The sequence below is a fragment of the Macrobrachium nipponense genome, chromosome 14, assembly GCF_015104395.2.
Source record: "Macrobrachium nipponense isolate FS-2020 chromosome 14, ASM1510439v2, whole genome shotgun sequence".
Lineage (NCBI taxonomy): Eukaryota > Metazoa > Arthropoda > Malacostraca > Decapoda > Palaemonidae > Macrobrachium > Macrobrachium nipponense.
In genome coordinates this window covers 62095939-62109457 of record NC_087207.1, presented here as the reverse complement: position 1 = coordinate 62109457, position 13519 = coordinate 62095939, and the positions used below count along the sequence as shown (strand labels likewise).

Here is a 13519-nt window from a genome sequence, read left to right as displayed (position 1 = left end):
CAGCATTGTATGTGGCTTTCTAACTGCAGTAGATGTTCAGCTGCGTTAATAAGCTTTACAGGACAAAAGGAAGGACAATAATTCTCAAAGTGTATTAAATTTATTTCCTAAAATACTTTCAATATATAAAACAACTGAATTTCAGTTACCAGCTACAGTAATTACTTAAAGTCCTAAACACTCCGTCTTATTCATACTGAAAGAAGCAGATGAAAGACTCCTTTTGCGCTAGTATTTATAGATGATATTACCCCATATTTCAGCTAATCTTATCCATAATTTCAAGAAACAGCAAGAATTCACAGCAGACGGTAGCGGATTATAGTAACTATGCATGGCTATTCAAAAATGATATGAAAATACAAATTATATATTCTGCTATAACTAAAACAAGAACTTGCAATTAGTAAAATGACAAAAGCAATAAGAGTACTATGTGTATAATATACCCAAGCATAAAGTGGACACAGCAATGGATTCATTTTATTTATCATTGTTTATGAGCTCTCGGTTCGTTTTAGAGATTTGCTAACGTAGTTTAATTGTCTGTTATTTACTTATCGCACACTGACAACCCACTATAAACATAACAACGTACAGCAACTGATGAGTGTAGAACATTTCTTACAAACTGATATTTTGGGAAAGAAATGTAGTTAAGTTTAAACTTTTAACTTTCAATTATAGAATAGAATGGCATAAGAAATTTATGCCAAAGGCCAAGCACTAGGACTCATGAGATCATTCAGCGCTGAATGGGAAACTGTGAGGAAAAGGTTTTAAAGGTGTAACAGGAGGAAAACTTCACAGTAGCGCGATTAAACAATTGTTGGGAGAGGGTGAAAAGTAAGGGGAAGGAACTGCAACTAGTGGCCGAGGAGACGCTGCAAAGAGCTTTAAGTAATACCTACAAACTGTGCAATTGTCACTGATGCACTATGTGAAATCCTTCAGCGGGTGAATATGTATCTGCATGCTCCGTGTGCATCGATGAGAATGCTTGTACCGCTTACAAAATTATTACGGTATATAGAAATTATTCACATAACGACTACAAAAAGATACTAATGATGATGAGCAGCAAATAACAGGAAAACACATGCGTTTAAACTTTGAAGGTTTTAAGATTGAGAGTGGCAAGATGGCAGCTCATAGTGTCATTCTGTTTGTCAGGTGAAACATATTGGACGATCTGTGCCATGTCACTCTATCGTAGTTTCTGGTTGAACTTCCGTTTTCTATAAACGTAGTCTTGCCGTCTGTCAGTTTCGTGACCAAGTAGATCCACTTTCATCTCTCGACTCTCGAAAGTGGTGCGGTTGCAGTGCCACTTGCCTACAAGATTCTGGTTAACAATGAAAGTCATCGGATCGAAGACGGACCCACCACTTGGTAAGAGAAGTGGTAATGGCCTTAGCGGTTTGCCTATTTTCGTCATTTCGGGCAAGATTGGCCTGGCGCTGTACCCAGGTCGTCAGGCCTTACTAGGCTAGCTAAGCTACCCACTTTGCTATGCCCATCGAAACACCCTGACTTCCTTTCTGTCTGTCTGTCTGTCTTGTGGCTTTTGTCAACACTATTTGGATCACATCATTCGACCTGCAAATCCCTCTTGCATCCCTAGTTAGCTAATTAGTACTTAGGTATGTTGTGGGAGCGGGTGGCTGATCGGCCCAGGGCAACCAGCCCTTAGCGCTGGGAAAGCATGAGTCGAGTGACTTAAGCCGAGAGAACATGTAAAACACGTATAAGCACAAGAATAGCCTACTTAGTAGGTATAGCCTGGGTAGTAGCTAGTACTAGCTAGGTAGTACCTACTACTACCTAGCCTATCTAGGGCTACTAGCTTTCTAGGGGAAACAACTGAGTGGACTACCTGGGCCAGTCTTGCCCGCTTGTTGACCCACCTTCCAGAAAAAGTTAATTTAACACGTCCTAACACCGGAGATGGACACCAGTCACGAGTCATTGGTCATGGAAGCAACACCTCGAGACCTCGACTTTCCTCTCGAAATGAGAATGTTCCCCCAAAGTTCAAAACAATGTCATGATGTAAGATTAAACAGAAGATATTGACAGTCTAATCATGCGCAGTACAAAGTTACCTCCATGACGCTTTCAAAATTTTTACTTAAAAACACTTTGTGTAGAAGATTGACGCCATCTCATGTTTGCGGAGTCACTTGTGCCAATAAACTTTCCATTTCATGTGCAAATCAGCACACCACTCGTACCCATAGACAGTGGGACACTTTCTTCACAACATTCTTAAACAATGACAACATTCGCTCTCGAGTCCAAGGAAACTCGCGATTTTTCGGGAGGAAAGGAGAAGAAGAGTGCGCTGGATAATTTTGAAATAAATAGTTAAATTACATAAATTTATTACGTATTCATGATAATTAATTTGAAAATATTCGTTGTTGAAAAATTAACTAGATTCCAGACTCTAGGGGGAAAACATCACACAGGCCAACCCTCATCACGGTAGACGGGTCTTATTCACTCGATATTTAATTGGTGAAACATGAATACAATTGCAACTCTAAGCATACCATTTAAAAGACTGAAGTTTCGTCAACATATTGTGATATATGAAAGCCCCATACGAAACTAAAATAAGCAGTGAGCTCTTCGTAAAATATGTTTTTCAAGGCAGTTTTGAAATCCAATATGGCGGCTACGTTTTTCATGGACGGTTCTCATCAGTGACGGCCACCATCTTTCCCCAGCCTTCCCAGCACTCATTTGAACAATGTTAGCGTATGTATGTAACGTTTATTGATCTTACTCAAGATTGCAGTTGTAATCAGCACAATAAAACAACATTTTGTTGCCTATATTAGTGAAAGTATGAAACTTGTTATTCCCGGGGTTATGGTTGGAACTGAATTCATTCTTACCTTGTAATCGGCGGTTTTTTATCCTTACTGCCATCACAACTGAAACTCCACAGTGCTTATTTGATTGTTATTATACACATTTTGGTCTCAGTTCACTCCACATGCACTTTTAAACCCGTTGCTGTTCCCTGGTTTCTAAGCGCGCGCCCATAAACACAATTACAAACAGCGAACGACGACAGACACGAAACTGCAAAGTTTTATTATTCCCTAAAACTGTTTACTTTACTCGTTATTTAGTTTAAATTACATTGTTATTTTAAAAAATTTTGATTTAATTCATGTATATTATCCCTTTTTTGCAACCAAATTACCCGAAAAATTACAGATCTAACGTAGATAAAATCAAATGTTTCTAACGTTTTCGTTACAATCTGGCTGCCGAACAAAACCATAGAGGAACGAATTACGGAAAAAGTGCATAGAGAACGACTACGTTTTTTTTTTTTTTTTGCTTTTTTGTTTTTGCTAGCACTTTTCATTGATTTCAGTCTTTATTAGTATTTTTGAATTTCTTAAATAATCGTATGCCAGAAATAAATGTAACCTTTAATGTTTGCATGCTTTAATGTTTGCATGCTAAGAATGGCAAAATCATCGTTGCCACATTAGTGGAGGCTTCACACATACGCCGTTCCATTATCCTGTTAAGCGTCCGCCCCTGATGAGCTCGCTGCTAACGTACCGTCACGCTTTTTTGTAATCAGCGATCATAGCACTGATGATAGTTTTTTCAAAGTTAATATTGATTTTTATGCTTGTTATTCATACTGTAATTAACTGTAGGAAATTCTCTCTCTCTCTCTCTCTCTCTCTCTCTCTCTCTCTCTCTCTCTCTCTCTCTCTCTCTCTCGGAGTCCAGTCACTCGGCAAAGAAAACAAAGTCATCTTCACTCCGCAATGGAAGAAAAGTTTGTATCATCACTGGAGGATCAGAACTAGAGCTCTCATCATCAAATAGGTTATCAATATCACACTCCTCATCTAGTATTTGATTGATCTCACCTAAAGAAATATGCTCCTCTTGGGACATCATTGTGAAAGACGCGAATCCAATTTGTCTCGATAAACGCCCGAAGCGTATTGAAAGAAAACCAACAGGGACAGGCAGTTTTCTAGCATAAGCGACCACCAGGAAAGAGTTGCCAGGGTGGAAATAAGTTTCCCATGTGCTGAGAGTGTTACCAAATGATGTTCCTACACTTTCTATACGAGTAAACGTATTATTACGGGGCGACGGCTTGACAAGCACAGTTAGTCTTGAACGTATATCCCGTTGAAGGCGCTACCGAGTAGATCGCGGTAAACGTATTATTACGTGGGTGACGCTTCAACAGGTATAAACTGTTTCCATGAATTCTGGTTGTCATAGTAATGCATAATGATAAAATTGCTTTAATATTTATGTATATATACTTCCAATACATAGCCTAATTTCACCAATTTCAACGTTTTGTGTGTAGTCTTATAACCAGTTTGGAGGGTCAACACATACCGATGGCAACAGAGAGAGAGAGAGAGAGAGAGAAAGAAAGGAAGGCGGAGGAACGAAGAAGAAAAGGGAAGGGATGGCGGTGGAGGGGGGGGGGAGAGGTAGGTGGAGCTTTATACGCGTGTTCGTATCCATTTCTGCATAATGGAGTTTTTGTCTCTTGGTACAAGGACAAGTGTCGTTATTCTTTACGATTAGTGATTCACGATACCCTATCTTTATAATTACGGCACTGGGTGTAATGCACTATAGCAAAATCTCGTTCTGTTAAGAGTGTTCGTTACAGAAATAGGTATTGCCCAAAAACCTGCTTGCACTGTCTCTGAAACCCATAGTAGACATGCTGCTTAGTTTGTCAATCAAGTTTTTATAACCAAGTATTTTTTACAAGCTAGCTATTGAATAAATTGTATTTTTCTCAGTCAAAACATATGCCCTCAATGCTAACTTTCCTCTTCTTTTAACGACTTCTGGTCATTGCAAATTCGGCCCCATAATTTCTTATGGTGCGAAAACAGACAAGAGGGCCCATGGACCGAAAACGATTGCGTCACACTACGGCGATAATCCAGCAGTAAAACATCTTCATATATCCAAAAAGTAAATAATAAAGATATATATGCGCATTACGATTATAACAATTACATGTATAGCTGATAACAATCTGCATGAATAACTGTAAACTGTTCTGCAATGACAGTTGAGTATAGCAATTATTTACAATAGGTACGAAAGTCAGATGTCGTGACGTCATAATACAGAACTTGAAAGAACGTTCTAATTCAGAAAAATAATTACTTAAATTTGAGTCAGAGTCGAGTTACTTTTTCAATAACGAATATTTTCAAATTAATCATCTAAATATGTAAAATATTGATGTTTTACTACTTATTTAAAAATTAGCTAAGAGCACGCTTCTCATCATCTTCTACCCCAACAGCTGTTTACGCTATGGCTTATTGTTGATGAGAAATCGTGTTTCGATTGTTGTGATAAAAGTGCTCCAGCATCTGTGGGTACAAGTGGTGTGCGGATTTATCACAGGAAATGGTTAGTTTATTGACACAAGCTACTCCGTAAACATCGAGAGGGTGTCAATCTTCTAAATACCTCGAGTTGTAAGTAAAAATGTTGAACGCGTTTGGTGAGATTTGCACTACGTTTGAGACCGTTTTCAGTACCCTCTGTTTAAATCTTAAAATTGGCCTTAATTTCTAACTTTGGAGGAAAAATACTTACTTCGAAAGGAGAGTAGAGGTCTTTTAGCTCCGTTTCTCACCAACAACAAGTCGCGACTGATGCCCATCTCGGGTGTCAGGACGCGTTATAATGTACTTTTTCGGAGGGTGGCTTGCATTGATGGTAGGTGGCCTGCTTGGCCTGCTGTGATGATCTACCCTAATATCAACGGTTTTGCTGTGAACAGTAGCTACAGTGTTGTTTGCGCCCTCCTATTTTTCAGTGTTACCCTCCAAACTGGGCATAAGACTTACACAAAACTGTGGAAGTAAGTGAATAAAAACACAAAACTGTGGAAATAAGTAAATGGTAGATCTAGGGTACTTATCCGCGGCAGCCTAGGCTATGGCAGTTGCGGTTTTTCTTTGCAGTTTTACCTACTGAACAAGAATTTTAAGTAATATTAATTTGGACGACTGTAATTAACCCCCCAGGGTCCAGTACTAAACACGGCGAAATACATTGGACACCCCAATCCTTAGTGGATGTCGTATCCGCGGTTACTTTCCTTGCAGTCAGTGCGGACTACTTCTGTAGAAATACCAAGTAAATAAAAACACAAAACTGGAAATAAGTGAATAAAAACACAAAACTGGAAATAAGTGAAAAAAATAGCATATCTGTTTGTAGTATATATACATATCAGAGCCATTTTATCATTATTGCATTACTATGATAACTAGAATTCATGGAAACAGTTTGTAAATGCATTGGCGTATGTGTGAAGCTCCACTAAATTGCAACAATGAACTTTTGCCATTCCTAGCATGCAAGCATTAAAGGTTACATTTATTTAAGGCATAAGTACAATTATTAAAAATAAAAAAGTCAAAATAGTAATGTAGACTTGAATCAGTGAAAAGTGCTATAAAAAAAATACAACATTTTTGTCATAAACAATTCACTAATCTGTTGTCTGCTAGCCGGTGCTTTTGGTAGCCATATGTACATACAGGGTGTCCATAAAGTCCCAGTACCATTACAAATATTTATTGCTCAGAAACCATATAGGTAACATAAAGTAATGCAGTTTTTTGTAGAATGTTCTACACTCAAGTTTACATTCAGAGCACTTCATTTTTCAAAAAACTCCATTACTCTGTCTCATGGTTTCTGAGTAATAAATACTTGTTATGGTATACTGAGCCTTTTTGGACACCCTGTACATTAAGTCAAAAATTGTTCCCACCATGGCATCGCTGTCAACACACACTCAACGTATTTCAAGTGCAGCTTGGAGTGATTTAAGAACAAAATGTGTATAATTACAATCAAATAAGTACTGGAGTTTCATTTGTGATGGCAGTAATGATAAAACCACCGATTAGAATGTTAATTTGAAATTCAGTTCAAACTATGACCCCAGGAATAAGAAGTCTCATACTTTCACTAATATAGGCAACAAAATGTTGTTTGTTCATGAAACTACCTGTCAGATATATATATGCTGTATTTCTGAAGTCCGACAGAATTTTAAAACTTCCGACACACGACGCAGTGGTCGGCCAGGTGGTTAGTACCCATTCCGCCGCTGGGGAGGCGGTATCAGGAACCATTCCATTTTCTATTCATAATTTTCTGTCGCTGGTGCTGAAAACACCTGTTTTCAGTACCTCCGTCTTAGGATTTTGGAAACTTCATTGCCGCTAAGTATCCTAATTGTCTTTTGATTTATTTACTTGGATTTGTGGGATTTGTGGCTAGGCATACGCTATCTTTAAATTGATTTGAATTTGATTGCATTTTTGCATAAAATATCTGAATCTAGTTAGGCTAGTTTCAGACGGGGTTGTCTGCAAAGATAGGGTGTGGCTACCGAAGCTTCGGTAGATCCGCACTTGGTATGTACGAGGGGTATGGGTCTTGCTTCTTTGTTGAGATTTGTCATGTAAGGAGTGTGAGACTTTGTCTATTCCGTAAGGAAGACGTATGATTCGTATGTACGCAATTAATCAGTAAACATGTCTAATTCCGTAAGGAAGACGTATGATTCGTATGTACGCAATTAATCAGTAACAAAAGTCAGGGTAGTGAACCTGCTAACCTTCCTGTAGACTTTATTTTGCCTAACCCTGTAGTATGGCCTACGGGCTATGAATATGTCTACGAGAGGTGCTCGCTCTCCTTCATTGCTGTGAAGTGCTACTTCTGTAATTGTTACTCCTAACCCTGCAGTGTTGCCTTCGGGCCCTAAGCAGTGTCTGTAGAGGAATTACCCTTTCTCTCTTGATACTCTTTCGATTCGTATCTTAGAATCGAAAGTGCTTGCTTTAGAGAGTAAAAGTGAAGTGCAGAAGTGCAGTGATACCCCTTGTGTAGTGGAGGGTGCGTCAGATCGGCCTCGTTTCGCCTCTAGGCCGGGACCTCTGCTTGACTCCAGGACCCGGGGAGGGAGCATGTCGAAAGCCTAAGGAGGGTTACAAGGAACCCCCACCGATCTGGCGTGCCTTCGGCAGTTCTGATGAAAATCCCCAGACTGCCAAAGTGCGTGCGCGTGCACGAATCCTGAAAGATTGCTTCTCGTCCTATGAAGCTTCCTCCCCTTGCAGGGGTTGGAGCTTTCGGAAGGACTCGCGCCCTCAAATAGAAGCTTATAGAAGAGACGCTTCACGTCCTCTCTCTCTCTCGTTATGCGTTTCAGTGAGAAGTAAGAAGGCGAACGTCGCCTGAACTCGTGTCCGTCTTTCCACCGAGAAATACGTAAAAGAAGTCATAGTACAGGAAGCTTTTTGAGAGCGGACGCAGCCCGGGACGCTCGGATGGACTCCAGGCGCGCGCGGGTGCACGCCGCTGTGGCGCGCCAGTGGACGCCGAGCGCGCCCAGTGGACGCCGAGCGCGCTCCAGTGGACGCCGAGCGCGCGCCAGTGGACGACCGACCTTTAGAGTGCCCCACCCGCGCACCAGCGCCTGGTGTCGCCTGGCTGAACGTTTCTGTTGAACTCTTCAAGCTGTTTTTTCAGATATGGCCTAAAGAATGTTTTACCTCTACCTCCGGTGATACCTTCTACCTCACCTGCAAAGAATGTGAAGTAGGCAGTGCTTCGGAGGAAGTTTAAAGTGAACAGACAACTTCTTCTTCGAAACCCAGCAAGACATCGGGTTTCGTGAATTCAAGAGGTCTCTGTCAATTAATATTGCTTTTCGCATAGGTGGATGGAGTTAAGGAAAGCTCAAGGGAAGATCTCGTTGCTCTACCGCAACCTTTGCCATTCGGCCAATAAATTTAAGTTGCCACTACCGCAGTCAAGACTTTGCGATAAGGCAGTTACGGGTTATGTAAGGCTCGATGTCCGCACTTCAGGACTCTCGGCAACGTTCAGTGGGATTCTTGCAAAGGCACTCATCAAAAGGACGCTCTTCAGGAAAGCGCAAAGACGGATTCCTTTTGCCATACTGCCAATAAATTTTAAGCTTTAGCAGGCATTAGTTGTGATACGGGAGAGGAAGCTGGTTGGAGAGTTTCTTCCTCTTCCCAGGATAATTTTGCAAGCTTTTTAGCCCATCTGAAAGGGTTTTTCAGATGATAGATTTTGTTAGTTTCTAGTCGGGATTACGCTGCCGAATTGAACATCGTCGTTCTACCTGCCGTAAGCCCAGTCTCTTAACAGGATTCTTGCCCCTTCCTCGTTTGAGACGGGAATCGAAAAAATTAAATGCTTGACTCCCTGGATTACGTTTTGTCAATTCAGTGACTTTCCCCCATTGACAATATACTTTCGTTTTGTCAAGTAAGTGGGTATCCCCTCATTGACAAAATATCTCTTTGTCCCGTAAATGGGTTAGGTCTCATTGACAAACATCTCATTAACTTGATATTGCGTAAGCGAATAAGCTCTTATTGACAAGATTCGGAAGAGCTCTCATTCGTCATTCGCAGACTCGTACAAGAAATAGACTTGTAGACTACGTCAATGAACGCTTATGTCCCAGTAACAAAAGAAGCTTGAGCTGACTGGCTTCGATTCTCTTAAGTTTTGTTCATGAAACTTGCTGTCAGATATGTATGTAGCTGTATTTCCGAATTCAGCTATATATATGTCTGCCAGGTAAGTATGAACAAACTTAATGTGATATAATTTCATATTTTGCCTTGCGTTATTTTACTTCTGGTTGGTTCAAGTCATATACGCTTGCTGTAGTTACCTCTTCGGATGGCAACCGAGAGGTCTATTGTCTATTTTAAGGACATTTAATCGTTACTCCTGCAGCCTTCCAGGAGTTTCCGATTTATCTTTTACCGTTGTATGGTAGTGTTCTGACGACACAAACGCATCTATATATTTAGCGTTTTCTGTTTTCGCTTAAATATACAGCTTGAGAGTCTTTCGGCTCAAAAAATAACGGACCTATTTCTTCGTAGAATAGGGTAGCTGGCAACCCAGACATAAAGTTAAGAGACGACGTTCGTAAGCTGCTGGCTGCTGCTGTCACGCTGTGTCTGTCTTCCAGTCCAACCGAGCCAGTAACAGATCGGGCGCTGTCATGCGCCGTAGGTTAACGTCTCTCTCTCCTGCGGGATTGACTGACTAACCGTATCTCTGTGCTGGCGGTTACGTCTCTCCTGCGGATTGACTGACTACTTGTAAACTCTGCCCTACAATCACGGACTTTAGCCTAAGATTGAGGGGATTTCTTACGTGAATGAATAAAACGTTGCATTCGTTTTGCCTTACTATGTTCAACAGAGTTATCTCTTAATCCTTTCGGTGCTCGTTACCGCACGGTATAGAACTACGAGTCTACCGCAACATTGCACTTTTATATGCTCTCCTGCTTAGGCAAAGCGCAGCCTTATTAGGGAAGTAAGCATACTCGGGGAGGGAATGGATGAGCTTGCTGGGGACCATTTCCTTCCTGAAGAAGTTTGTTTCCCCCGAATAGACTGCAATTCAGACCACAGTTTTTTCCTACCGGGTAAACTGAAATATTATTCAAGATCTAGGAATGATTCTGAACATCTCTCAGTGCGTTTATCACCTGAGGTGATAGAAAGAAGGTGCCGGACATCTGGATAGGGTTTCAGATGTCCTGGATCTTAATCTGAAAGAAGTAAAAGCGATTCGGTAGTCCCTCCAGTCCTCGTAACGAGTTTTGGGAACCAGTGGTCCAGATCAACTCTGATATTCCACAGCTCTCTCATATCTTAAGAAGTATCTTCTCTCGGTCCCTGTTCGAGTTTACGAGAAAGCCTATTATAACAACAGGCGTAGAATGTAACGATCCTCTAGAGGTTGGTTCGTTACCGGATTGCGAAAGTCTGTACGAATCGTCTCGATCGACAGCAGCAACTATTGACTTCCGAGTGGAATCTTTCTTTAGAAGTAAGTTGAGAGTTGTGGAGACTTAGGGACGCCCTTTCATTCTTCTCTTCGATATGTTGAGGACGAAGAGGCTTCTTCTTCTCTGCTCCCTTATTCTCGATCCGGGATCGGTACCATTAAACGCCATCCTATGATATTGAACGGGGATGGATATTTAGTCTCTTTTCCCCTTTTTTCAATCGCTTAGGAAATGTAATAAGAGGATTTATGACGTCACAGGGAGCGACAATGACGCTGATCGCCCCATGTTGGCCTTCAGGATCCTGGATTCACAGAGGTCACATACTTCCTAGTTCACTTTCCAAGGACCTTTTCCGAGAGAGTCGTCTACTCTAACTCGAAAAGGTACCTATAACCTCTTCGCCGCTCTGAGTCTTGACTACGTTCAGGCTATCGAGATGTTGACAGGAATAAGATTACCGTCTTCCATTTCCGTCTGAAGAATGGGATAAGCTGGCAGTCACAACTATTAAAGAATAACGCAAATATGTTGTTGACGGCCTTTGGGCTCAGAGATTTGCGTCTGTCAAACAACAAGCCCTTCACGATCTTTGAGTTCTGTGGAATCTCGAACCTCGCTCACCATCTACTTTTGTCTCACCTGTTTTCTCGGAGTCAGACACTCGTGCGAGATCAGGCGACATATAGTAGCCCCTGATTGTTTCTTGTTGACGAAGTCGGTTGCGTTTATACACCCCCGATGATCGTGTTAACATGAGACCAGGTGGACTGTCAGGCATTCTTCCTTCGGGACTGAATCGCCTTTATGCTCCTCGCTCCTTTTCCTGGCACCAGAAGCTCGAGTCAGGAGTTGATTCGCTGACGACGTTGGGTTGCGTTGATACACCCCCAAGGTTTGCTTAGATTGAATCGCCCAGGCAGTCCCAGACACTCATCCTCAGCGAAGAATAGTGCCTTATGGTCTTCAGGTCAGCCTTGCTGTCCTTGATTCGTCTGACTGGTCAACTGGTCGGTCACCTGACTTTAGTACAGACGGACTGACTGTGCATGTCCAGATCGAAGCTTTCAATATGGAACTTAGACGTAGTCTGAAGTTCTTGATGTCAAAGCATTCGAACCTCTCCTACCTGTTAACTTCTTGCATGTGATCAGGAAGGCCTTCTTCTAACCACCCTAGATACGACAAAGAGGGTTAGTGAGATTTTAAGCCATCGTCACAAGTTTTGGCTTTAGAGAACACAAGGCGGTGTGCTCTCTAAGCCTTCCGTTGTGGCCTAAGAATGGTAACCGGTTTTGGTCCTTGGGCCAGGAGCTTGGAAGCAAGGATGGCACAAGTTAGTGGGCAGGAGCCAGAGAGAGTCCTGTGCCCTGTCGGGTCTCTCAGGTTTTATCTACATAAAACTCAAGAAAGTCGAAGTCAATCGGCAATCTGCAGTGTTCCGAAAAAGACCAGACTTGCCCATATCGAAGAACAGCCTGGCTTTAGTGTTAAGGATTCGTTCTTTTCAAAAATGCTCTTCATTGTGTTGCACAAAGATTTGAAATCTTTTATCTGAATGCTCACGAGGTGAGGGCGCGGCCTCGGAAGCATTTCAACAGAGCATGGCACTCAGCAACATCCTGAGTACCATGTTTTAGCGAAGCAACTCGTGTGTTCACTTCACACTCCTGCGAGATGTGAAGATGGCATATGAGATCTGCTGCTCGCTAGGGCCATACGTGTCTGCAGACACAATCTTGGGGGCAAGAAGTACCACTCATCCTATCCTGTAGAAAAATGGTTAGGAAGAGCTCTTAATTTAGTTGTTGAGTCGCCGACAACGGCGACTTCTTAACTCTTAAGCCTTAGTTTAACACACCTTAACTTTGGCTAGGTTGGTCAGGTGGTGATATATATTTATATATATATATATTTATTTACTTCTTAGCCCTCATGGTATGGTCAATATGTCTAGTCACGTCGTGGTCTCGCCCCTGTTGACAGATCATCTGGAGTGCACCAGCTATATAGGTCTCTACCTCGCTGGCAACTCTAGTAGCACAAGCAGATTTCATACATTCAACTTACCTGTCAGATATATACATAGCTATCAACTCCGTCGTCCCCGACAGAAATTCGAATTTCGCGGCACACGCTACAGGTAGGTCAGGTGATCTACCGGCCTGCCGCTGGTGGCAGGACTAGGAACCATCCCCGTTTTCTAATCAGATTCTCTCTGTCGCTGGAAGGTAAACATATGTTTACTTTCCCTCTGATTGATTTTCGTGTTTCATCGCCATCGATCTTTCTGGGGCCGACTTTTACAGGAAGTACTGGATCGGGTTTTGGTTTGGCATTAACGTTTTTAATAACTTTTGTTAATAACGTTTTAATGAATTAACTTCGAAGTTTTTCAAATCAATAGAGGATGTGTAACTACCGAAGTTTTCGGTAGACAATTACATAGTTTGCAAGAAAGGGAAATAAATATTTATTCATTGATAAAGTGTAATAAATGTTAGAATTTGATTGAGGAAAATAAGGTAACTTCCTATTTGAGGAAGTCTGACAAACATAGAAACTAGATATGCTTTCTTTAGAAGCTTTAATAGCCCTCGTTCT

At 41.6% G+C, this 13519-nt stretch overlaps 1 protein-coding gene across 1 annotated transcript in view; it reads left to right on the top strand.

The window, feature by feature from the left end:
- The first annotated feature begins 1235 nt into the window (after nucleotides 1-1235).
- The window catches only part of LOC135226550 (bifunctional glutamate/proline--tRNA ligase-like), a 91333-nt gene continuing 79049 nt past the window's right edge, over nucleotides 1236-13519 (top strand). The window contains exon 1 of the mRNA XM_064266210.1: nucleotides 1236-1392. Coding sequence (XP_064122280.1) covers nucleotides 1356-1392 — 37 coding nt within the window. The 5' untranslated portion in view covers nucleotides 1236-1355. The remainder of the gene's footprint in view (nucleotides 1393-13519) is intronic.